This window comes from Arabidopsis lyrata (assembly GCF_000004255.2).
Source record: "Arabidopsis lyrata subsp. lyrata unplaced genomic scaffold ARALYscaffold_3, whole genome shotgun sequence".
Taxonomy (NCBI): domain Eukaryota; kingdom Viridiplantae; phylum Streptophyta; class Magnoliopsida; order Brassicales; family Brassicaceae; genus Arabidopsis; species Arabidopsis lyrata.
In genome coordinates, this window is record NW_003302553.1 from 5,594,959 (window position 1) to 5,619,837 (window position 24,879).

The 24,879-nt window shown below is 35.3% G+C and overlaps 6 protein-coding genes across 9 annotated transcripts; 2 read left to right on the plus strand and 4 right to left on the minus strand.

Annotated features, from left to right (window-relative positions):
• Positions 1-3,019: 3,019 nt before the first annotated feature.
• LOC9321049 (inactive protein kinase SELMODRAFT_444075) lies at positions 3,020-7,508 on the plus strand. Of its 3 annotated transcripts, none has more exons than XM_021033248.1 (10): positions 3,020-3,206; positions 3,571-4,400; positions 4,505-4,671; positions 4,769-4,863; positions 5,009-6,048; positions 6,187-6,347; positions 6,429-6,505; positions 6,592-6,739; positions 6,812-6,961; positions 7,062-7,508. In XM_021033248.1, exons 2-10 carry the CDS (start codon positions 4,214-4,216, stop codon positions 7,293-7,295), a joined length of 2,259 nt encoding a protein of 752 aa, XP_020888907.1. In that variant the 5' UTR covers positions 3,020-3,206; positions 3,571-4,213; the 3' UTR covers positions 7,296-7,508. The 3 variants fall into 3 exon arrangements, with proteins under 3 accessions (XP_020888907.1, XP_020888909.1, XP_020888908.1); XM_021033250.1 differs by lacking the exon at positions 3,020-3,206 and adding an exon at positions 3,221-3,317; XM_021033249.1 differs by lacking the exon at positions 3,020-3,206 and adding an exon at positions 3,411-3,496.
• A 382-nt stretch (positions 7,509-7,890) lies between these two features.
• LOC9318907 (protein WHI4) lies at positions 7,891-9,996 on the minus strand. The gene is made up of 10 exons (XM_021033252.1): positions 9,652-9,996; positions 9,482-9,544; positions 9,320-9,401; positions 9,151-9,225; positions 9,002-9,074; positions 8,868-8,910; positions 8,598-8,713; positions 8,416-8,485; positions 8,265-8,347; positions 7,891-8,145 (listed from the first exon to the last, which is right to left on the minus strand). The coding sequence occupies exons 1-10, from the start codon at positions 9,877-9,879 to the stop codon at positions 8,115-8,117; spliced, it is 864 nt and encodes a 287-aa protein (XP_020888911.1). The 5' UTR covers positions 9,880-9,996; the 3' UTR covers positions 7,891-8,114.
• A 143-nt stretch (positions 9,997-10,139) lies between these two features.
• On the minus strand, positions 10,140-11,426 carry LOC110230419 (PRA1 family protein F4). The gene has a single exon (XM_021033254.1). The coding sequence runs from the start codon at positions 10,807-10,809 to the stop codon at positions 10,249-10,251; it is 561 nt and encodes a 186-aa protein (XP_020888913.1). The 5' UTR covers positions 10,810-11,426; the 3' UTR covers positions 10,140-10,248.
• A 100-nt stretch (positions 11,427-11,526) lies between these two features.
• Positions 11,527-12,446, minus strand: LOC9321050 (PRA1 family protein F3). The gene has a single exon (XM_002884938.2). The coding sequence runs from the start codon at positions 12,283-12,285 to the stop codon at positions 11,719-11,721; it is 567 nt and encodes a 188-aa protein (XP_002884984.1). The 5' UTR covers positions 12,286-12,446; the 3' UTR covers positions 11,527-11,718.
• A 2,679-nt stretch (positions 12,447-15,125) lies between these two features.
• Positions 15,126-18,296, minus strand: LOC9321051 (3-epi-6-deoxocathasterone 23-monooxygenase). The gene is given in 7 exon segments (XM_021032891.1): positions 15,126-15,597; positions 15,810-15,931; positions 16,023-16,208; positions 16,303-16,392; positions 16,723-17,136; positions 17,423-17,747; positions 17,829-18,296. Coding segments are annotated over 7 exon segments (1,470 nt in total). The 5' UTR covers positions 18,077-18,296; the 3' UTR covers positions 15,126-15,512.
• Positions 18,297-22,154: 3,858 nt separating this feature from the next.
• LOC9321052 (mini-ribonuclease 3) lies at positions 22,155-24,259 on the plus strand. Of its 2 annotated transcripts, XM_002882795.2 has the most exons (7): positions 22,155-22,377; positions 22,543-22,673; positions 22,851-22,940; positions 23,258-23,310; positions 23,419-23,521; positions 23,655-23,799; positions 23,912-24,259. In XM_002882795.2, the coding sequence occupies exons 1-7, from the start codon at positions 22,182-22,184 to the stop codon at positions 23,929-23,931; spliced, it is 738 nt and encodes a 245-aa protein (XP_002882841.1). In that variant the 5' UTR covers positions 22,155-22,181; the 3' UTR covers positions 23,932-24,259. The 2 variants fall into 2 exon arrangements, with proteins under 2 accessions (XP_002882841.1, XP_020888551.1); XM_021032892.1 differs by lacking the exon at positions 23,912-24,259 and having other exon boundaries at positions 23,655-23,905.
• The last annotated feature ends 620 nt before the right edge of the window (positions 24,260-24,879 follow it).

The window sequence follows — 24,879 nt, forward strand, 5'->3', positions numbered from 1 at the left end:
ATTAAAGAGGCAAGGGACAGTTCACTGTATCCATATCATTATGAAAACTTTGAAAACACAGAATTAGATTGCTTGAGTGTTTCTAGTGGCGCTTGACAAAAATAAATGCGTATAAACTTTGAAAATTATGGTTCCTAGTTCAGTGTCCAAATACAAGTATGCAACTAATGGGTTGCTACTAGCTAGCAATATCTAAAACGTAGGTTACGAGACAAGGGATTAAAATTAGGGTCATTGTCTCTAAACAATTGATGTAGGACCGATTAGTTAAAGTATGCACATAATTTAATAACGAATACGACCAAAGAGCGTCCTTAAAAACGTGCATATATATGTACTTTTCTTAATGAAAAAATGGCCCGCACGATGCAATCTATTTTAAATTAAATCATGTTTCATATTATTGGAATGTAATATTTCGTTAGAGAAACCAACGTATGAACTCTCTAAAACTTCGTTAAATCAACATATAGAACAAATTAGTAGTATAATCTTATCAGCGTTACGATATCGTGTTTGCTATTTTATTGTGAAATCGAGAACGTTCGCATCAAATTTATCCAACCAAACGTAGATTTTTTCCTACCCATTTATCGTGGCAGTTTTAGTTGCTAAGAAATTGTACTTTTTCATGTAGAATACATATATTGTAGGATCAGTTAGAAGGACTATATTGCTAATAATAATAAGGTCGAGGACTCGAGTACTCGACAACAGGAGACAATGGACCGCTTTGAAAAGTGGACTAATTAACATATTTTGTCCCGTATCAAAATTCAAATACTTTTTGCATATATATTTTGAACTCTGAAGATTTGATTCAAACTAGAACTAGAAAATATGCATTAATTTCTTAAATAAAGTATTCAGTAGTATTCACCACGAATTGATTAGAGATATGGTTTGTATTGTTTTCTTTCTTTGCCGATAAATAAAGTATAGTTTGTTCACTACTTCTTTTCTTAACGTCAGTTTGGTTACTAAAAACATAAATCAACTTAGTATTAGTATTAAATTTGAGTAAGTTAATTGTTCTTGCGAACATCATACATGCTCATGCCGGCACCGTACTCCAGCAAAAAAAAATAAAAAAACGCCACTAAACGGTGTCGCTTTAGAAGACTTTTTTTTCTTAATTACTTTTGAGAATTCTTAATTCATGATGATCAACTAACTATTATATTTAGACCCACTATAACGGCTATAGTTGTTGTCTTGTTGACAGGAAAAAAAAGAAGAAGTGTATAGTTAATGTGTGTGACAGGAGGAGACTGATAGCAGCTGTGACAGCATTGGCCGCCGTTGAAGATGTGTCCCGTGACGGTGACAGAGCTAACGTCAAAGGACGTTCGGGACCTACAACAATTAACCCGTAACTAGATTAATTATCTCAACTCTTTCAACATTAATCAGTTTCAAACAACAAATTAAACCAACATATTGAACTATCTTCACGAATCACAAATAGAATATATAATTACATTGTTCCACATTCTAAAATAGACAAATAGTGAAACTTGATTTAAGAGATATCGTGGGATCATGCGTCGTGGAAATTTGCATAGAGGACCACATGATCTGAAGATTTTAAATTTTTTTGTAGTAATAATGATAAAAAAAAAAGAGTGAAATTAGAAAGATAATGATTAGGGGATGGAATCGGACCCACGGAGGTTTTACTAGATGACACCGAACCTGAACTACTACCTGTGATTGTGCTCTGTTCTATACTTACACATTTTGGACCATTTCCTCTCTTCTTTTGTCTCTTACACATTAGTCTAATTGTAATTACCTTCCATATCTTATATGCGATCCCATTTATTCTACTTTGTTTGAATTCATGGAAAGCCAATCACGGGTTCTTTTTAATAGAATTCGATTTTCTATTAAGATTAAGTAATGTTGCGTCGTCTAGTTTTGAATGATTCTTAAGCAATAAACTATTGTAAATTACAAGAACAAAACTATGCATTTCAAGTATTTTAATGCAACTTTCATAATTTGATCAGATGTGTCGGCTGTGACTATACGTACTTGTTTTTTTTCTTTTCTTTTGTCAACTTTGAAAATTGTATTTAAAATCTACATATACTTGTTAGAAAATCACGTTTAGAGATGGAGACTGCGTTTGATTCAAATTTGTCATATACGATTACAACGTTGCTTACCGTTTCCCGAGGAAACAAAAGATGGTGTGTCAGCTTGGTGATCGAGAGGGTATTGATGAGAAACTAAAAATATGGTCATAAAGCTACAAAATTTTAAAATTCAAACTAAAGAGTTCTTATATACTAGTAACAACTACTCCTAAAGGAGAAAAGTATAAAGAACAAAACTGGTTATCTTTCAGTTCAAGTAATTTGGAACTAAGCAATTTCAAATGTCATGTTATTAGCAATTTGGAGCTAAGCAATTTTGTTGACAAATCACTAAATTGAAAACAAAAAAATAATTACATCACCCTAAGTAATAACATGACATTTACATCACATAAATCAGTTTTATTTTAGAAGTACAAGTAAAAAAAAACAAGCTTTAGAAGAGAAAAACAAAATTTTGAGGAGATTGATTTATGACCCTAAGCCTATCCAAGCTGTACATTCACAAAATTTGAGTTTTCACTTTTCAGATTGTAGTCCCATATTCAAAAATGGGACCTATAAAGGTATAGTTTGGCTTCCCAAAGCCTAAACTAAATCTCTCCAAAAGTCAAAAATAATAATTTTTAAACTTGAGATTAGTATTTGTTTATCCTTAAAAATTTATTCTCCAAATGCATGCTTTGCTAAAGAATCAGGAGCTGACAAAACTAAAATATAGGTAATAGGAAACACTTGATGGTGGGTATAAATAATTCAAAGTTACTATAGGATTATTTATTTGAAAAAGCCCAATACATATTCTATTATATTTTTTTTATATGAAATCATGAAAAAATGAGTAACATTGGAAAAGACACAATAGATAATAACAATAACCAGAAGATAGTAATTTTGTTGCTACTACAAAGCAACACAGAAGCAAAGAGAGAGACTAGACTAAAGCAGAAAAACCAAAAACCCTAAAAAAAAAAAGAAGAAGCCTGTTTTCACATTTTCGCGGCTTTCTTCTCCTTGTATTTATCTCTGAAGTCGTGCATTGATGTGAAAGGAGAAGAAGCTTGAAGACAGACAAAATTAAAGTTGACGAAACCAATGCTTCTGGTAATATCATTTTCTTCCGTCAATTGTTTGTGTTCTTCTTCTTCGTCTGGTCTCACTCCTATAGTTTGTTTAATCGTTTTCACGGCGGTGACTTTCATGAGAGCTTAACTGGTGAATCTTTTTTTTGGTTCTCTGTATTATTATTACTATAGTCTTCTTTCTCTGGCAGTTTGCGATGAAAATAATTAAATATATATATATATGTAAATCTATCAGCCATTCTTATTGGTTTATTGTTGAAATCGCTGCGATAATTCCTTATTATTCTCGTCAAAAATTCGTTTTTTGAGGTTTTTAATCTTCACCCATTGCGAGTTTTCTTCACCGTCTTCTTTCTTTCGTTTACTCATTTTGTTTCTCGCAGGTGGAATTTTGAGCTTTAGAGCGATCTTTTTGGTCTTGCTCTTGAGGCAGAGAACTCAGACAGTTTTTTGTCTGTTTGTTGGTGTCAGATCCAAAATCAAGAGGCTGTAATAGCTTTGACTTAGAAGTGATTTGACACAAGGAAGGAAGAAGATTCAAAAAAGTGATTGGATTTTGAGAGGATAGGAATCTATTTGGTCGCTTTTGCTTTTTATTAGCTCCTCCTATTCTGGGGAAATTCGAGGCATCTTTTGTTTTTCTTGGGAGAATTTTGGGATCTTGGGTTTGAATCAAATAAGGATCTTCTGTGTTCTTGAAGTTTCATGTGATTCATTGGATCAGAGGGAAAGAAGAGGTCTTGTCATGTCTGTGAGTTTTGTATTCATCTGCTGCAAGGTCTTACTGGAATGACTAATCAAAGGAGAGAGTCTTTGGTTCTTGTCTTGATTTTCAACTTGGTGGGGGCATAGCCCAAATAATGCATTGCTAAAATCCTGGTTTCTTCCACAATCTTGTGAGCTTTTTTATCTCTCCAACAAAAGTACAATTTCTCTGAGGATTGTGCTATTTTTATACAGAGAAAACAAAAAGAGGGTCCAAGAAATCTCTTGCATTTCTCTTATTTTTTGTATTGGTATCTTCAAATGAGTCAACTACAGAAGCGAGGGAAACAGGAAAAGCCTGTAACTTCTGATGGAGCTGAAAAGGTTATTGTGGCTGTTAAAGCGTCTAGGGAGATTCCAAAGACAGCCTTGATTTGGGCTTTGACTCATGTTGTTCAGCCTGGGGATTGCATTACTCTTATTGTTGTTGTCCCTTCTCACAACTCTGGTACTTTTCTTGCTGCTGTTTCGTTGATCTTTGATGTTTGTTCTGTTCTGGTCTTGTGTATGTTGATTGATTCTTATCTCCTTTGCTTTCTGATGAATGTGTAGGAAGAAAACTTTGGGGTTTCACTAGGAGTTTCCCTATGTTTGCTGGGGATTGTGCAAGTGGTCATCGGAAATCACATTCCGAAGCACTACCAGAGATTAAAAGTGATCTCACTGACACTTGTTCCCAAATGATTCTCCAGCTTCATGATGTTTATGACCCGAATAAGGTTGGCTCTCTAGGTATCCTTGTTTAGCTATGATGATCCTGTGAAAGTATCACATGTTTCTCATGCTATTTTGTTGTTCTTTGTGATTGCTTTGAAGATAAATGTCAAGATTAAGATTGTTTCTGGATCACCCTGTGGAGCAGTTGCTGCTGAGTCGAAGAAAGCGCAAGCAAACTGGGTAGTCATGGACAAGTAAGAATCTCTATTTTCATATATATCCCGTCCTTTTCCTTTAGTTTTGTAAACATTTTGTGGTTGAAATCTCTTGATATTGGGTTGAACAATTATATTTGCTTTCACCAATTTACACTGTGATCTTGTGTGGTTTGTTTTACAGACACCTCAAGCAGGAAGAGAAACGGTGTATGGATGAACTGCAATGTAACATTGTGGTGATGAAGCGTTCTCAGGCAAAAGTTCTACGGTTAAACTTGGTTGGATCGCCTAGGAAAGATGCTGAAAAAGAGTCTCCCTTACTATCTGGACCAGAAGCTGCATCTGAGAAACACACGAAGAACACTAAAGGATCGTTAGATTCTGATAGAGGACTACCTGTCACTCCTACTAGTAGCCCTGAGCTGGGGACACCATTCACAAGTACAGAAGCCGGGACTTCATCAGTGTCGAGCTCTGACCTGGGAACTTCACCTTTTTTCACATTGGGAATGAGCGGATACATGAAGAAGGATGGAGCATTGGTGATCAAGGAGAATGATGGTCTTGATGATTCTGGCTCTGAAACAGAGAGCGAAAACCAATCATTAGCGTCAACGAGTATGAGATTCCAGCCATGGATATCAGAATACATTGGCACCCATCGCCACTCATCCCAGGAGGCTGAAGAAAGCCTATGGAAAAACGATGACATGGCTCAAATATCCACTACAAAGGCTTTGCTTGAGAAGTTCTCTAAACTTGATGTTGAAACTGGATTTTCGTCTAGTCGAAGGATTGATTTAGAGTTTAGTGGAAACGTAAGAGATGCAATATCACTCTCTCGAAGTGCTCCTCCTGGTCCACCTCCTCTCTGTTCTATTTGCCAGCACAAGGCGCCAGTATTTGGGAAACCCCCAAGGCTGTTTTCATATGCTGAGTTAGAGCTTGCAACAGGTGGGTTTTCACAGGCTAACTTCTTGGCTGAGGGTGGGTATGGATCTGTTCATCGGGGTGTGCTACCGGAAGGCCAGGTAGTTGCAGTAAAGCAACACAAACTGGCCAGCTCTCAAGGAGATGTAGAGTTTTGCTCCGAAGTGGAAGTTCTCAGCTGTGCTCAGCACAGAAACGTCGTTATGCTAATTGGTTTCTGCATTGAAGACAGCAGACGGCTGTTGGTCTATGAATACATATGCAATGGTTCACTTGACTCACATCTATACGGTAATGTTGCTTAAAATTCACATGTTCCTTGGTAATAGTAATTCACATTTTATCCCAAAAAAATAAAAATGTTGCTTAAACTTCCATTGGAGCTCTTGTGGTGAAAAATGTTTTGCTCAATATCAAGCTCTTTTCCAGGTCGTCAAAAGGAAACTCTGGAATGGCCAGCACGGCAAAAGATTGCTGTTGGAGCTGCAAGAGGTCTTCGGTATCTTCACGAAGAGTGCAGAGTTGGCTGTATTGTCCACCGAGACATGCGTCCTAACAACATCCTCATCACTCATGATAATGAGCCACTGGTATGTATAAATATGGTCTTGCTCATTCATTGTAACAGCGGATACTTTTTCCTCCTGAGTCAACTTTGATAATATCATCAGGTTGGAGATTTTGGTCTAGCAAGATGGCAGCCTGATGGGGAACTGGGTGTAGATACACGAGTGATAGGAACCTTCGGGTGAGACACCTGCTAAAGCTATCATTTTACTCCTGAAATTCAACAATTTGTCTGTTGCTAAAAGAAATTACTTTGTTGGTGTGCAGCTATCTAGCTCCAGAATATGCTCAAAGCGGGCAAATCACAGAAAAAGCTGATGTCTACTCGTTCGGGGTTGTTCTAGTTGAGCTAGTCACTGGCCGCAAAGCCATTGATATCACCAGGCCGAAAGGCCAGCAATGCCTCACTGAATGGGTAATGAATTCATATTTTGATTTTTCAGCTAAGTAACAGAACTGACTCTCCTTTTGTGGCTTGTGATCTCAGGCACGTCCTCTACTGGAAGAATATGCGATAGACGAACTTATCGATCCGAGGCTTGGGAACCATTTTGTAGAAAGTGAGGTCATTTGTATGCTTCATGCAGCTTCATTGTGCATACGTAGAGATCCACATTTGAGGCCACGCATGTCTCAGGTAACCAAAAGCTCTTCTTGAAATCACTCTTCAGTCTCAGTCTCAGGATCATTCAGTTTTAAGTTTCTGATGATACTAAAACTTCTGGTAAATAATGAAGGTGTTGCGTATACTGGAAGGAGATATGATAATGGATGGAAACTACGCATCAACTCCAGGTTCAGAGGCAGGCAACAGAAGCGGGAGGTTCTGGGTGGATCATTACAGCGGTCAGCTAACGAATGATGGGTCGGATAGGTTCAGTGAAAGGCTGTCTGTTGAAACGCCAAGACTAGCTTTGAGGGAGAGGGAAAGAAGCCAGAGGTTTGAACTAAACCATAACAAGCAATACTAATCACACAAGTTTGGCTTATGATAAGTTTAGTTGATAGGGTATTTAGTAAAGTCCTTTGTTTTAAGTAATGTGGTCCAAAGCTGGCAACACAGCTTTTTTTGTTTGTATAGTGGGGTAAGATGCAAAAACAGTTGCTAAATATGTTATCAAGGTATTTTAAATTGTTTTTGGTAAAGGAATTATCAAAAGAACAAAACAACGAGGCTTATTCTCTTCTTTTGAATTTGAATTATTGGTTTTGGAGAGTCAAAAGAATTGTTCTGCAGACGAGAGAGAGGAACAGGTGAAAACAAAACACTGAGAGGGCTTCTCCTTACGACATCGGCATTGGAAGTCTTCAAAATTGTAATAATGGTGCATGAAAGAGAAAGAGAGAGATGAACCTGACTTTGCCTGTCAATACAGTGATGCATTGGTCCTCACTATTTTTTCTACTTATAAGCATCACCAATTATCAATTTTCTTGAATTGAACACACAAGAAAAGCCCAAAGATGGCGAGGACTTTGGTGGGGCAGTACGTTCAGAGGTTCCATGGATTTTACTCACCGGATCATGACAATATCTGATTGTCTCTTTCATTCTGCGTGCTCATATCAACATAAAGATTTTAGAGATCTTATTACTAGTATATCTTGGAGTCTTGAATAAAAATATTAACACGTATTTCTTAAGTCAGTGTCAGCATAGAAGATCCATCTTCATGACAACAAATAGTAAGTGGAGATTTAAAATAAAGAAATACAGCTTTCATTTGCTTATGATCTCTATATATTTCGTTTTCAGAAGAGAATACCATTGGCATGTGGTACATTAATCCTTACTGTTTCCTCATCTTTGATCTTGCATATCTGGAAGAAACAAGAACCAGAGCGTGACGTTGGGTTAGCTTTAATAATCATGAGTGTAATGATCTGGCAAAATGTGAAATTTAACCTATTTGAACACATGTAAGAAAAACTACTCTTACTCTATATGCATGCCGCCTCGGTCTGAAGAGGATAAGAGGTTCCCTTGAAGTTCATTCATGGCATCAGTAGCTTGCTCGATTTCCTGTAATTGGTGAGAGTAAGTATATAGACTGCAAAGACAAAATCAAAACAATTCATAACAACTTATACCTCAAAATCAGCAAATGCAACCGGCATTCCGCCTCTAGCTCGGATTTTTAAGATGTTGAAACCAGAATATCTGTAAGCAAATGGATCAGATTAATCGAATTTCGGAAAGGGAGAAACCAATGATTTTTTGGAGAAACATGCAAATCCTAATGCTATAGGTGTAAGCTATTGCACAAGGTTACCTAGATAGGAGTTGTCTAAGTTCATCTTCTGTACAATTAGGCCCTAGATTAGCTATAAACAAGGTCGAACAAGCTCGAGCACCAGAACCTCCTTCATATGCTTTCTCTAAGTGCCCCTGTAGAAATGTATCAATAAGCTACTGAACCATAAACAAGTATATCTGGAAGCAACTTACAGTAACAAATAAAATTTTCTTACTCTTCAACGAACTTAAGAGATAGAGAGAGATATATCAACTGGTTAAAAGATTAGATTTGGCTTGTACTTACATTAGCAGATGGTGCTTTACTATCTGGCTCAGAATCCGCTTCGCTGTAAATTTGCAAAGAAATCAGCATACATTTAGTCTTCTGCCTTTTGACATAGAGAACTACAAAACCAAGCTTCAAAATTCCCTTTCAACCTTTTGGCATTATCATTTTCCTTTGGAGACTCGCTATTTCGAGGTTCCTGCACCTCATCCGGATCGCTATCCCCTAGATGCATCAAAGATCAAGCAGAAACATAAAGCATTCATACATTTAAGAATTCACAAGGGAACCAGAACATTACCTTCATCACTCTGGTCATCCTGAGACTTAGACAGTTCTTTGTTTCTGTTATCAATCACAACATAAGGCCCACTTCCTGCCCACACAGACTGTTTATTATTACATTTCTCATATAGATTTATCTACCACACTAACTCAATAACAAGAGCAGAGTAAAGTCACCAAAATACCTGGCCTTTCTTTTCTTCTAGAGTTTGATCTAGCTAGTTCTATATGTAGAGTTGATCCTGTCTGAGGATCAAATTTCACACCCTATAAAAAAAGGTTTCCACCATAATCAATGTAACAATATCACCAACAGAGTCACACAATTCGATCAAAGTGAATCTTACATTTAGCTCATTCATTGCAGCCATAGCGAATCTATGACTCGTGAATGTTGCAAATGCCACAACCTGAAGAGAGAGTAATTTCAGAAAGCTTAAACATCGATAGAATCACAAAGTACACAGCTTTTCTAAAAATGGGAATCAAAAAACTGAAATTGGAGAAAATTACCAACCTGGTCGCCGCGTCCAGTGTACTTGAGCTGACAAGATTCGAATCCATAACGGCGACGGAAGAGATTGTGGATCTCACGAGCTTTAACATCGTTAGGCAAACCAGAGACAAAGAGAGTGTTTATCGCCCCAGGTTCGTCGGCGAACTGTGGCAGCTGCGGCGGAAGATGATGTGGATGATAATGAGGTTGATAGACGTAGAAAGGATCGTACGGTTGGTGATACGCCATTTTTTTCTCTGGCCGGCGGCGAGGTTGACGGTTGCAATAGACGCCGGCGAAGAGAGCTGACGTGTAAATGGTAGTGTGACGCACTGTTTAAACACTTTCCTTTTCGAATTTTATGGGCTGAGTTTATTGGGCCTTAATGAATGGCCCAATCATACTGTGATATTTTTTTTCTTAGAGAAGTCGACAAAAAGTTATAAAAGTAAGCAGCCCGCCAAAAAAAAGGCGAAGACTTTAACATTCATTATTAAGCTTGTTCAAACTTCAAAACTCAAAAAGGGATCAATTGATCAAAACCAAACTTACACTATAAATTATTACACAAGATTATCAAAAACAATATAATATACATAAAATTCGAGATCGATTGTTTTAAGACGAAGGGTGTGACGTCAGTCCTGACGTTTCAGTCGTCGCTGCCTCTTCATCCAAGAAAAGATCCTCCGTCTTCCTAACCACCGCATGGATCAGAACCAACACAGCTCCGGCCACCAACGCCGCAACAATATTAAACGTCGCGTTGGTCAACAGGAGAAGAACGATGGTTATAACCGATAAACCAATCAGGACCGCACGATCGTCGATCTGAAATCGGAACACTTTGAGAGGCTCGTCACGGAGGAAGTAAAGGAAGATCCATAGGAAAACCAAGCCTGCGAAGACGATGAGCGATGTCGGATGCCAAATCAAGCTGAAGAAGATGACGTTCAAGACTACGATTGCGTAATTACTCCGGAAGTAAGCAAGATTCGTCTTGGTTCTTGTGAAAGCATCGGAGACGTTGTGAGGTAGTCCCATGGAGTGGACATCGAATATCACCCTCCAGGGGCGGCGCGTGGCTAGTCCGTCTTTGATATGTTGCTTGGCGCGTGAGATAGACTCGTGATTCACTGCCGGAGATGACGACGTCGGAATCGCGTTGTTGTTCGTCATTATTTAGTCAGAGGACTAGATAGAAATAATGTAAAACTGTCCTGATTTATAGTTTTGGCTCTGTATATAGAGTAAATGAAGGTCTCTTGAATTTTTAGGTGATACACATTTGCATATGGAATAAAACAAAATAAATTGGATGATGTTTATTACATTATATCAAGATTAGTTTCCACAGAAAATTTGTGATACTATTACAATAATGTAGGGTGATGTTATAAAAAAATATTGTAGCGTTAGAAATTGTATCAGTTTGGTCAATGTCTGATCAAATCGAATTAGAGAAACTTGGTCTGCCCCGTCCAGTGTATTTGAGTTAACAAGATTATGGGGATGAGAATGAGGTTGATATACTATGGTTGGTGATACGCCATTTTCACCGGCTTGCTTCTTGTACTAACCGGCGGCGAGTTTAGCGGTGGTGCTAAGCGCCGAAGGGAGCTGCGCGTACAACATGTGTGACAGGCTAGTAGTGTTACATATCTTACGGCGTCCGTTTAGAATTACATGGGCTACAATTGTAAGGCCCAATTATATATAAGGAGACACAAAACTAAGCATCTACCCAAAAAAGCGAAGAGTTGACATTGTTCAGCTAGTTGTAGAAAGTGATTTATGTTCCTTTTCGGTTGATTAATCCAAATGATTCCTATTGTGTTTAAAATATTCCAGATTAAATCATTCCAAGAAACTATCCTGAGGCTTACGAATATAAAATAATAAAAATTGTAACAATTTAGAATTGTTCAAACTTCAGACAGTAACTCAAAGCTCAAAAACAAAAGAGAGAATGAGTCTCAAACCAAACTCACACCAATAAAAATTGATTACACATAAAAATGATTATTAAAAAAAACAAAGATAATATACAAAAAAAAAAAAAAAAAACAAAGTTCGAGATCAATCCATTTAAGTCGACGGGTATGACGTCAGCCCAGAAGTCTCAGTCGTCGCCGCTTCTTCATCCAAGAAAAGATCCTCTGTCTTCCTAACCACCGCATGGATCAAAACCAACACAGCTCCGGTCACAAGCGCTCCAACAATATTAAACGTCGCGTTGGTCAACAAAAGTAGAACGACGGTTAACACCGATAAAACAATTAAGACCGTCCGATCATCGATCTGATATCGGAACAGCTTGATAGGCTCATCACGGAGAAAATAAAGAAAGATCCAAACAGCGACCAAGACGGTGAAAACGATGAGCGATGTCGGATGCCAGATCAAGCTGAAGAAGATAACGATCAAGACAACGATTGCGTAGTTCATACGGAAGTAAGCAAGATTGGTCTTGATTCTTGTGAAAGCATCGGAGACGCTGTGAGGTAGTCCCATGGAGTGAAAATCGAACATCACTCTCCAAGGACGGCGCGTGGCTAGTCCGGCTTTGATACGGTGCTTGGCGCGTGAGAGAGACTCAAGATCCACCACCGGAGATGCATGAGACGACGTCGGAATCGCACCGTAGTTCGTCATTAGTAATATCGCGTTATGGTGTAGCGCCTGTGAGATTGAACAGAGAAATAAATGAAAATAATGAAAAGACTGTTTGTTATGTATATATGAATTATGAAAGGTCCAGAGAATTAGGTGATACACATTTTGTTTATGGAATAAAACAAGATTAATTAGATTGTGTTTTTAAAAGATTAGATCGTGATTGTTTTCCACGAAATAACGTGATAATATTACAATATAGAGTCAATGTAAATGGTAACAAGAAAAAAATATTCAGCCAGCAATTCCGCAGTTATCATTTGCATAAAACTAAATTTGTCTGAATTCAACCAGATTCAACAGTTTTTTCAACATCAACAGATACATAGTATGTTCATTTCAGATAAAAATTTGGATTATAGCGATTCACAACTCGAATTAAAATATTTATGGCTATTAAAAATTATACATCAAATTTATATTTTAAACTAAGTTAGATCATACAAATATGATATATGAATAATTCATACACATAAAATCATTACCAGAATAGACAAGAGACATATTTATATTCAGATATCTATAGATAATTTTAGATAATTTTAATAAATTTTAGATACTTAAATATAATTTTCTACATTTTTGCAAAAATAACTCATACTCATCCTAATCATATTAAAAATTTAAACTGCTAGAGAACAATGAAAAATCAATAAGATAATCTATACTATATTATCATGTTTATTTTTAAATTAATTTTTCAATAAAACTTTGACAAAGCTTTCTATTAATTAATTATATCTTTTTAATAGTTTAAAAATTAGATTTGGAAGAACAACTCAATTTTGCTAAAAAGATATTAATTCTAGTATTTATTTATTGGTATAAGAGTTAATTAGACTATTAGATAATTTTATCTATTTTATTTAGATATTTTTCCTTAGTTATTCTATTAATATTCGTAATTATTTGATGATATTTCAGTTAAAATCTTAATTATTTCGACAGATTTTGCTGAAAAACACAAAAAAATTCAGCTAGATTCAGCGGTTACCATTTGAAAATGTAAAAATTCAGCCAGATTTAGTTAAAAATCACTAAAAATTCAGCCAAATTCAGCAATTCAGCCGGATTCAGGCAGATTCCTCGGTTACCATTTAGATCCATAGTATAGCTTAAGGATTTGATTCAGTACTTCGTCAATGTCTGAAAATTTAGATATTCGGGATTTGGGTAACAGCAATTTATAAGTAGATGATTTACATGACTATATAATTTATTTGAAAGACTAATGATAAAGTAAGAGACACGGTGTCACCGAGCGAGATGGCATTATTGAATTGTCACATAGGCTACACGTGACCCCATTCTAGAGGAGTCTCTCTGGCATGTAACCACTCTTTCGCCACGTGTAATGTCGGCAGGAACAATGAGTAAATTATTTATAGTCCCTCGGACTTTATCATGATTTTAGTCAGCCCAAATTACATTTGTATTAACCCAATTTCAAAAGATATTGGCCCAAGACAGCGAACGTCCCTGATCACACATGCTCTCCCTTGGACGATCCGCATCGATAGGCTTTCTTTAGCGTGTCAGACTCATGGTGTATAGGTCTTCCAGTCTCTGGTGTCTGCCGTAAAGGAAAGACACAAACAAGGTTCTCTCACGACTATTCAGGGACACTAATTAATCCCGATAGATGGGGGATATGTTTCACTGTTACCAATCCTATATGATCACCAACCTAGAACTAAATGATGACTATTTTAATTTGAACGGCTTGCAAGTTGCAATATTAGCAAGAAGAAAGGGTTGCTATGAGCCTCCGTATTGCAAACCGTTCGAAGTCATATATACTCTTTTACTTCCAATGGTTAGTGATCATACAAGATTCGTGATTGGAAAACGTATCCGCCATCTATTGGATTAGCATCCCTGAAATTTTTCACTTAAAAAAAGCTTTCTCCAAAGCCATGCAAACTTCACCTTAAAAATCGAGAAAACAAAACCCTATAAGGCCAAACGGGAAATAACTAACCATACATACATGAAATTCAAGGTCTTGAAAAACTAAAAGGATTGGGAAAAAAGTGAGAAAAAAACACGAAAATCTCAAAACCCTTTTCTCACTTTGCGTGATTTTACAACGGCGGCGATAAAATAAGTAAAAACCCCTAGCTGTCTGTCTAAACATGTCTCCCGTCTTGTTAATAACTAGGCTTTTCCATTTGCATTACTTTGGGCCTTTAACAGGCTTTAATTACGGATCTATTCAAAGTGAAGCCCACTTTATCCAAATCAATTATAAAGGCTATTTTTGTGTGATTCTGAGGTGAAAAGTTAACCTGTAGTCACTGAGTCACAATAGTGAGAAAAATGTAATATAGTACAATTTTTGGTTAGTGATAGATAGTAATAGTATGATGATCTGGTTGTTAGTGATGTTCAGTCGAAACAATAAACCTTTCTTGTCTTGTCGTTTAAATCAATTTCAGTGGGTTGTTATGTTGATTACATCATATCACTTGCTTAATCATTCATTATTACATCTAAATTATTTTGAGGCCAAAGGCTGTCTTTCAACTTTTTCCTCATCTCAAAATCCCATTATAATCTATCTAATCAGTGACTGACTATTTAGAAAACACATTCTGTTAAATATTACAAAAACAACTAATGATAATTAACTGTAAAAATTGATTGAGAATATAAATTTAGAATATCATAGTATCTTTATTAGACTATTCTTTTGGAAAGTTATAAATGATTGAACCAGATTTATAAGTTTTTCTATAATGATTCTCTTAGTTTTTCATGAATAATATATACGAACAGGAAATCAAGAATAGTCGTCCTTAACATTAAAACCAAAAAAAGAGAGGAAAAATACTCGTGAAAATTAGGATTCTGAATATCCTGCATTTATATAATATCATACACCTTTGTAGTTTGTACTATTTAAAAAAAAAAAAAAAAGGGAAAACGAGAAATTATACGGTCAACAAAAAAGGTTTGTGATTCTGTTCTTATTTGCCTTGTGAAGGAATACGACAAAATAGTTGGCATGTGTGCTATCATCTTCCACACGTGTGAATTCTTTTTTGTCTCCCAACTCCATCATGTTGTCTTTTTTTTTTCCTATCTGTTCTGTCTCACTATCTTTTTCACTTCCCACTCTCAAAACACTCGTGTGACTTCTTTAACCTTTTTTTGAGTTTGATAATGCAAAATTGATTCTCCATTTTTCACTTAAGAAAAATGATTTATATTCTTTTGATCCAAATGGGTAATTTGTTCTTCATATGCACCGTTGGAAAATTTATGATTGTATCTTCTTCTGCTATCCATCTGCATATCATAATCACCAACATATTTTCAAATAAGTCACTACATCGTTTTAAGAGTTGAGTCCAACTTGTCAAAAAGAGACTAGACTTATTTGGTCCTAACGTACCATTTTGTCTAAAGTATAGAGCACTTACCACACCCTTTTTCCTTCAAATCTTTAAAAAAGTACAACAAATATCAATAATTTTGTATCAATGTAATTGATTAGTTACCTGAAGCGAGTGACAAGGTGGTGAAGAAAGATTGAAGCTTCAAGACGAGCCAAATCGAGACCAGGGCACAATCTCTGACCACCTCCAAAAGGACTGAAACTACTCGTGTTCATGTCCCTTTCCTATTGTATAAATGTATATCTAGTTAAATATATGATTCATATTAAGTACTATAAGATTATATGTTAAATATATTTTGGTAATTTTACGTACTTGCCATCTCCAGGGATTAAATTTGTAGGGAGAGTCGTAGTAAAGTTTATCAAGATGGACTGATCTGAAATAGGCCAAGAAGCACCATCCTTTTGGTATCACATATCCTTTTATTTCAACATCTTTCATCGCCTTTCTCATCACTCCAATTATAACATTTCCCATTCTCAGTGTCTCTGTAATGACCTGATTATAATTAAAAAGGTAATTAATCACCGTTTAACAAGAGAACTATTCATATAATGAACTAATTCCATGGAAAAGAAGAATATATAAATACCTTTTGTGTAAAAGGTAACGACAAATAGTCATTCCAATATAGTGGCTCTCCTGTCAATTCCTTCAAACTTTTCAGCTTCATGTTTTCTTCCTGATAGAAAAGAATTTTATAAAGTAAAATTAGCTTATAGATTTTAGTGGCAATCATATAGCCACGGCCCACGAGTTAATATCAGCTTATCACTAATTTATTTGAATGACTGATTTTGATTTTTCTATTGTGAAAGAGAGAAAAGCCTATCATTATATCATAAACTTCTTCTTCTTCTATGTCTATAAGATTTTATATAAATTTCATACTAACTACCGAAATTTATAGTCATCTATAATAATGGCATGAAAGCATATAATAAAAATAAATATTTAGCTACCAGTTGACCACTAAACTATTATCACTTGATTATGGTTTAAGGTTAATTACCGTTAGGAGATTGAGGGCAGCGGGAGAATCAGAGAGGAATTTGACGGCGAGGGTGATGAGGACGGGGACAGAATCGTGGCCAGGGATCATCATGTCAATCATATTGTTAGCAATCAAATTGTGAGTTAAATATTCACTTGAGTCCTTAAGCAACACATCCACAACATCCTTAGCAATCACAGTACCATCTTCTTCTTTGTTCTTTGCACTCCTAATTTTGCCTTCTATGATTCTTTCAACTTGCTTCACCATATTCTTCTTAGCTTGGAGAGATCTATGAAGTTGGGTTCCAGGGAAGTTAATTGGTAATGACATGAGTCCTGATATGAAATTTTCAAACTCTTTCTTTAACTCTTCTAACTCTTCTCCTTTCTCTACACTTATCAATGCCTTGGCAAGTACTTTGAATGCAACCTACCAATTAAAAAAAAACAAATTATTACATTTAAAAAAAAAAAAACTAAAAGGGTAATAATTAGTTGTTAAACAAATTAGAAAGAGAAACTTGTAATCATTTTATCAAATGTAATAATTGTAACCATGTTCTTTACAATAAATTAATATTTCCATGGTAACATGATTATGATTGTCCTTTTAATTTCTTAATCAATGCATTAAGCCATTAACTCATATATATAATTAAGTGGAGTATTTAGAACTTTTGTATGAAAATATTAAATTAAGGGATACGTGTACTGACAGTCTTGGAGACGTCTTGGAGGAGAACTGGTTGGTCCTCGGACCATAGATCCATGGATTCAGACAAAAACCTGTGCATGTCTCTAACGATTTGAGCTTTGAGAAGTGGTGACTTTAAGAAAGAACCGACTAGTCCATGGAACCTTCTATGTAAACTCCCGTTGATCAGAAGTATCGACGATTTTCCCATTAGCTCCCTCACCGTTTTCGGGTAAAACGGCACGAAAGCCGTCGAGTCGCTCTGTAAAACGGCTCTGTTCACTTCAGCATCCGTCGATACGATCGTCGCCGTTCCAAATATATGCGACTTAAAGACTCTCCCATACCTTCACATACATAAACACGTATATATATATATAATTTTTAGATTAAAGAACACGTATAGAGAGAGGGATAAGAGTTGTTACATGACTCGTCGCTTGTCCAATAAAATAGATGTGGTTGTTTTTTTTCTTCAAATTGTATTGCATATAGCTTATGTTTTTTTTATTACATTTACAAAAATAATATTTGGTCCGTGACTGTGAGAAATAACATGATAATCTTTAAGTTTTTTCGTAGCTGGGGATGATCTGAGACCGTTGATCTTGTTGAAGATGACGATGATGATAAAGAAGAAGAAGGAGAAGAGCAAAAGTGAAGAAGAAGTGTCCATTACTGTTTTAACTTAATTAGCCAGACGCACGAATGGGTTTGTGTTTTTTTAAATTGGTTTTTTGTTTTTGGGACTTTCTTTCACTTTGAATCTGTCTTGGTATCTCTTTATATAACTTTAATCATGGTGCGGTGTGGCAACAAATCATGTGGCTGATAATTCTTTTATTTTATCTTAGATTTTTTAATATAAATTTATATATAGAAAAGTTTACATATCTACTGGGGGATGAGATACTCATAAGGTAGGTATTTCACCATTATAATATCCCTATTTTTAGTCAATTTAGTTTGAGAAATTATTTGTCTAGATTTTTTTCTCCATTGGTGAGATTTTATACCTTTTTGGGTATCTCATCAATATAGTATTGATATTTTTATGTTTTCAATTTATTTATTTTTTTATGTAAAAAGAGTACAATTTTTCATTCAATCTTAAATCTTATGATAAATTCTAACAACATATCAAAATATAATTTTTATTTTTTCAAATCTCATATTTTTAAAATATTAATGTATTAACTAAAACAATACTAATAATAATTTAATATTATTATATTATCCTTGATTAATATTAATTAAACTAATATTTATATAGTTTAAATTTATGCATAATGGAGCTTAATAAATAGGTAATTTTATTTTATGATTTATAACATAATAAAAAGGAAAAAATAACAATATATAAACTATTTAATTAGTATTCTAAACTATAGAGTATAGAGTATTTGATTTATCACAAAAAAACTTTAGCCACTCATAAAAAGACATGTGTCTCATCTTTGATGAGAGAGATGGTATCTCATGGAGTTCTCAAATGAGAACCAATTCAAACTATATAAATTATGTTTAATGATCACACAACGGATTCAGGAGATTATGTTTCAAAACTCAACATAATATAAATTTTAGATGTGATAATATATAGTGGATTTGCTAAGAAATATATATCGAGAGAAAGAGAGAAGAAATAAGTTGTTTGAAATTTTGAATCTTTGATAAAGCTGACACTTGTATATCGATTATTTGAGCCAAACAAATATCTATTATTTTGTTCAAAAAGTAACTAATTGAAGAGGTAAGGTTGTATGAGGAAATTTTTGTATAGAAAATAGACAGAATAAATCGAAGAAAAGTGTGCTAAGTGTCTTTTGGCTTGTGGGGTATTTTGGGTGCGAATTCGTGCGAAACTCCATTAGGCCACCTTTCTTATTTCACATATATTTACACATTTTTGCATGATTATACAGGATACATGCATGCCCATATATATCATGTATGTGTCAAGATATGCATTAGATCAGAATGTGTGTACACATGCCAATTAGCTATAGTTGTGAAAATCAATTGATTATTATATTTTTAGAAGTCGTCGAATCAATGACCTTTTGAAATACGGTGTACATTAGATCTACTACATATATATAGTGTGGTACTGGGCCACTGGCTACAATACTATACGTACGCGGATCAGCACGGTTTCTTGGGACTTTGAGAAAATCTGGTTTGCTTTTGATTTGGTTCATATGAGATCAGAACCGGTTAACCAAAATGTATTTTATTTCCTTATATTTGGGGATGTACCATAGCTTAGTCTATACTCTATAGAATTGAGGCTGGACCGGGCCAGCATCCTAAAAAAAACAGAGTCAATTATTGGACCGGCTTTATATTTTAATGTTCATCTTACGTAATGAAACGAAGCTCTACAAGAAAAGTATGATTAATGCTAATTCAATCTCCTCATGATTAGACCACATGCGCACCTTCTCACTTTCATATAAACGTATACATAATACATGTAAGTTATAAATATAAATAGTGTGTGTATATGACTATGAGCGGTATAAGATATTAGAATCTAAGGAAGTGAGATTCTTTAGCCGCTTGAATACTTTGGCGATCGTTGATTGTACCATACTTTGAGCCAGAAAAGCTAATCTTTTCATTGTAATTAAATAACTAAACTTTTGACTAATGCCAAACAAGAAAATTTGCCATTCTCTTTTTATTCACTTTATAATAGTGTTGTTAAAAAATAATCATTCTTTTGGGAAACCTATGATTCTTTTATCATATCTATTAACGCCATTTTTTAGCTTTTCATTCAAGCAATACCTAACACGGGAGCTATCTTATTACCATATGATCGTCACTTTAGTTGTATATTCATTTTGATAAAGAGAAAAAGGGATAGATTCATACAATACAAATTAGTGCTTTGATCATATCTAATTATTGCATGAGTGTCTTTAATTTAAGGGCGTGCATCTTTGGAAATCCGAGAGGGTTTTTGACTAAAGTATTCGTAAATTTGTATATTTGCTTGCCCCAGAAAGTCACCAAGATTGAGAGAATTGATAGAACTAGAATAATAAAAAGAACAATTTGAAATCAATGAGAGCCAAATAATATGCACATATAAATGCAATGTTATTTACAATTTTGGGAATTGTGGGGTTGTTTTCATTTGGACCATATCTTCATGTGAAGAACCACTTGAGCTGGAGAATATTTCTTTCCCAATTGATCTCACAACATATCTCTAGGGTTTTGGATAGCTGAGAACATGATCCTTTGTCCTCTTTATGAAATTCATGCAAAACCACTAACATTTTGTCCCTTCGTTGAAATTTGTGCTATCCGTTTTTTTTTTTTGCCAGATCTATGGACAATGTATATTATAAGGAACAACACATATGCTGTTAGTTAGGAAGTGTTAAAATTGAACAAACTCTATAGGAATCAAATCTTTGTAAGTAATCAGTTTTTCATTAGTGCCCACATGACCATTGACTGAACCTAACATCAACAAGAGTTATGCTTCAAAATTAAACTCAAATGAATCAAAAGCTATAGAATATCTTCATAAGTGAGTAAAGGCATAGTTTAGGTAAAAAGTTAATCTGCATTGTTATCGGTTTCTCTACCATTGATTCGCTTCTTCGTTTGGTGTTAGATTTCTCGCCTCCAACATCCATTCGAAGAGCTCTCGTTGTTGCTTCTATGGTAATAGTGGCTCATCTGCCCCAAACCAGCTTTGCAGCTACTACAGGACAACAAAAACATAAGCAAAAAGTAGATAGTTTAGACTATCAGGGAATGTCATGAAGGTGGGTCTCTGCTAAAAAAACATTGTCATTTAAAGTGGAGATAAAGTTCTAACTTTAACCTTATACAAAAGAACAGGTAAAACCTGCAGGGTCCTCACATAGGTGTCGACAAGTGATATCAAACACTACAGAGGAGATTCATGGACCACTAAATGCAAGTCTTAGGGTCTCTCACATGGAGATATTGCAATCATTTACTCACCAGAAAAATATTTGTTAGTCGAATAGACAAGAGAATGGTGAAAAAAGAAAAACCGAAATGCAATTCCAGGTAAGCAATGACCCCTACTCACTAAAGGAGTGAGAGGTAGTTGTATGTGAAATTGAGAAAGACAAACATAGATGACAATGCAGGAAAGAGGAAAACCGACAAATCAAAATCTTTCTACAGAAGAACAATACACGATCCCTCAAAAAGTATCTCGGAGTTTTCCGGTGACCATAATCTAGAAAATAAGCTAAAAGGTTTTCATGTCCAAGTAACATGATGGAGAATCTGCTTTACAATTCATTTTCCTTTAGCCGTACATCAACCAACAAAGAGTCAAGTAGACAGTAATAGTTAGCTAGCTATAACCATTGGCTAGCTAAAACGTTTCCATAAAAAAAAATCTTAGTTATTTGACCTTGTGAGAAAAAGAATGGATAGCTCAAGAAAATGAACACTTAAACGTCTTCCAAGTTCTCAATGAAATTAATTTGGTTCTCTTCGAGACAGAATCCAAAATTGATAAACACTCTTTATGCATAGAAGAAGACATTGCTCTGATAACCTATTAAAAAGCCCAATTTCAGCCCATTCATGTAACGGAACCGTTAGCCATCAGGGTTTTACTACTTGGAAGAAGACGGAGGCCTCATAAATCTTAAGGCTAACAGACGAATAATAATACGCCACGTGTATAAATGAACCGTCACCGCCTTATATAAATGAACCGTCACCGCCTTATCGTTGCCGCTGTCAAAAAAAAAAAAAAGAGAAGCTTCAGAAAAATGGTGATTTTATCGGCGAGCTCCACCGTGAGAGCTGCCTTAGATACACAACCTAGACTTCCGTACAACCCTAATGCGCCGCGAAAAGTTAAGAAAACCCCTAACAATAATTCATTCTTACCACCACCGTCACCTCCACCGTCTCCAGGAATCAGCATCTCCGTCGCTGATTTGCTCAAGCGTCCCGCAAGTAAAGGTAGACGCTTTAACTCGGGTTTGATTCAATTTCGATGTTTCGTTATCAAATCTCTGTTTGATAAACCAGACTCTAATGAATTGTAGAAGAGTTCTCAAAATTTTCAATTCCTGGTTCTATTAGAGATGGTTTTTTACTAAATATTTGTTTGTGTTATATATGTAGAATTAACTGTTGACGTTGATGATACGTATATGGGATATGAGACATGGTCTCCAAGTCCACCAAAGTTGGAGAAACCAAGATCAGTCTTCAATGCTGCTTCTTTGGCCTTCATAGGCGATTCCATTTTTGAGGTTTGTTTTTTACATTACAATCTGAGCTTTGTGTTTCATGCTTTTAGGCAAGCTTTTGCTCTTAATTCTTGTTGGATCAATCTTGATAGACTTCCCTTGATTGGAATGAGCAATTTTCTTTCCAGAAAGTTTTGCCGCGAATCAGACTTCATTAATAGTTTTCTCTTGGTTGTGTAGCTATATGCTCGTAGGCATTTTCTTTTCCCTCCGCTCAGTATTGAAGATTATAACGATCGTGTTAGAGCAGTGGTGCGCTGTGAAGCACAGGTTTGTTATCTTTTGACCTCCTGTGTTTTCTTAAATCAGTATTGTATACTGTTTTGATGTTATCTCCATTCTTGAAAATAGTGTATTGGTGCTTGTTCGGTTTCATGATTTTGCGGAGTAGTTTTGTTTGTTTCACCTCGTTACACTGTTAATATGGGAATTCATTACTTCTTCATATTGGTATCAGCATAACCATCTTAGTTTTCTTATATGTTGGTCATCTCAGAAATTTCAAACATATCATTCATCTTGTCATCATTTTCCTTGTTTGAACATATATAATGTTAACTGTTAACTTTTCTCATAATTTTATTCAGTATGCTTTGCTGAAGAAACTTGTTGATGATGACTTCTTAACAAAGGAAGAGAGGTCAGTACACAAAACCCACTATTTCAGCATCCAACTTTTCTCTGCTGAGATACATGATTCCACTTCTTATTGGTTTCTATCCATCTGATGAATTTGTATTATCTCCAGGGATATTCTTAGGTGGGGAAAAAATCTAGGTTCCGCTAGAACACGTACAAGAAGGCGTGCAGGTAATGCGGTTTATAACAAGGCATCATCATTGGAGACACTAGTAAGTAACCCCAATATCTAACTAAACTTACACTGCGTTCTTCTTTGTGCTTCTAACTCTGTTTGAAGGTAAATCTTCTTGTTGTCACTTAATTTGTGTGATACTAAACACGCTTTATCTGTTCAATTTCTAGATTGGTTATCTGTATCTGACAAACGGGAAGAGATTAGAGAAAATAATGCAGAAGCTAGGATTCTCAAGCGACTCTTCAACTGAGATCGTGATTGAAGAGGCCAAGCCCAAACCATCAGAATCCAACCTCTCAAACTTCATACTCAGTGAGTTAAATCTATCTCCTCCACTAAATTCGATCATAAACTTCATCATTTGGTGGATTCGCTTGAAGCGACACAAGTCCTAATCATCTTCTCCTTCCTGGTTAATTGGTAGACGAGCAAGTGGTGTCATAATAGTTGTAGAAAAAGGTCTCTACTCTTATCGGATCATGGAAAAGCTGAAGAATCAAAGTTTCCTTAGAAGGCCGGTGTAGCATTACAGTGCTCACTTAACCGGAGAAGACGATTTTTGTATACGTACATACGTATGTATGAATGTGCAACTCCTACTGGTTGGTCAAATCAAAGTGCCCATTTGTGTCTTCTGTCTCAACCATGATACTTGCCCTCATGGGTTGTTTCTTGAGCTAGTCTATTAGTGTACTAACATATATATGATATTAAAAGTTTAAACCAAAAGAAGATATGTAATATCTTTAGTTACTCGCATTTTAGTACATCATTTTTTAGCAAGGTAAAAGACATTGAATCATTGATCTTATCATATAAATTCAGAATCTTCAGCAAGTTGAGACACTGCTACTTGACTATAACATAGTAATTCAATAATGAAGTGTAAATTGAAGTTTGTGATTTGATCTAATCCAGCTCGGCAACATCCTAATCCAAGATAAAAGCAAAACTAAATACTGTATCTACTATCTATCTAGTAGTCTATAAATTTAATAGACGAGACTAGATTCGGTGGTCATTAGTGACTTTTCTTTATTAGTAGGCCCATATTTAACAATCGGGCCCATAATCGTCCAACGAAAAACTTGTTACTATTCTAATAGATTACAATGGACCGACCAAATCAATCAATGTAAGATTCGTATTATAAAATATCATCAATTTTCTATCTTTCCTTTACTAAGAAAGGTCGGTATTTGTTCTTCTATAATACCAAAATTAGACGCCACGAGCAAATACAGCTGAAAATGGTACATCAGAATAGTAGATCAATATTTTATATTTCCCGAATCAGTTATCAAATGTGTTTTTGGCTAAGATTGCTTAAGTAAAGACATTTGTCAAAACCATCACGCACAAATCAAAGATCATTTTCGAAGAGTTCTAGCA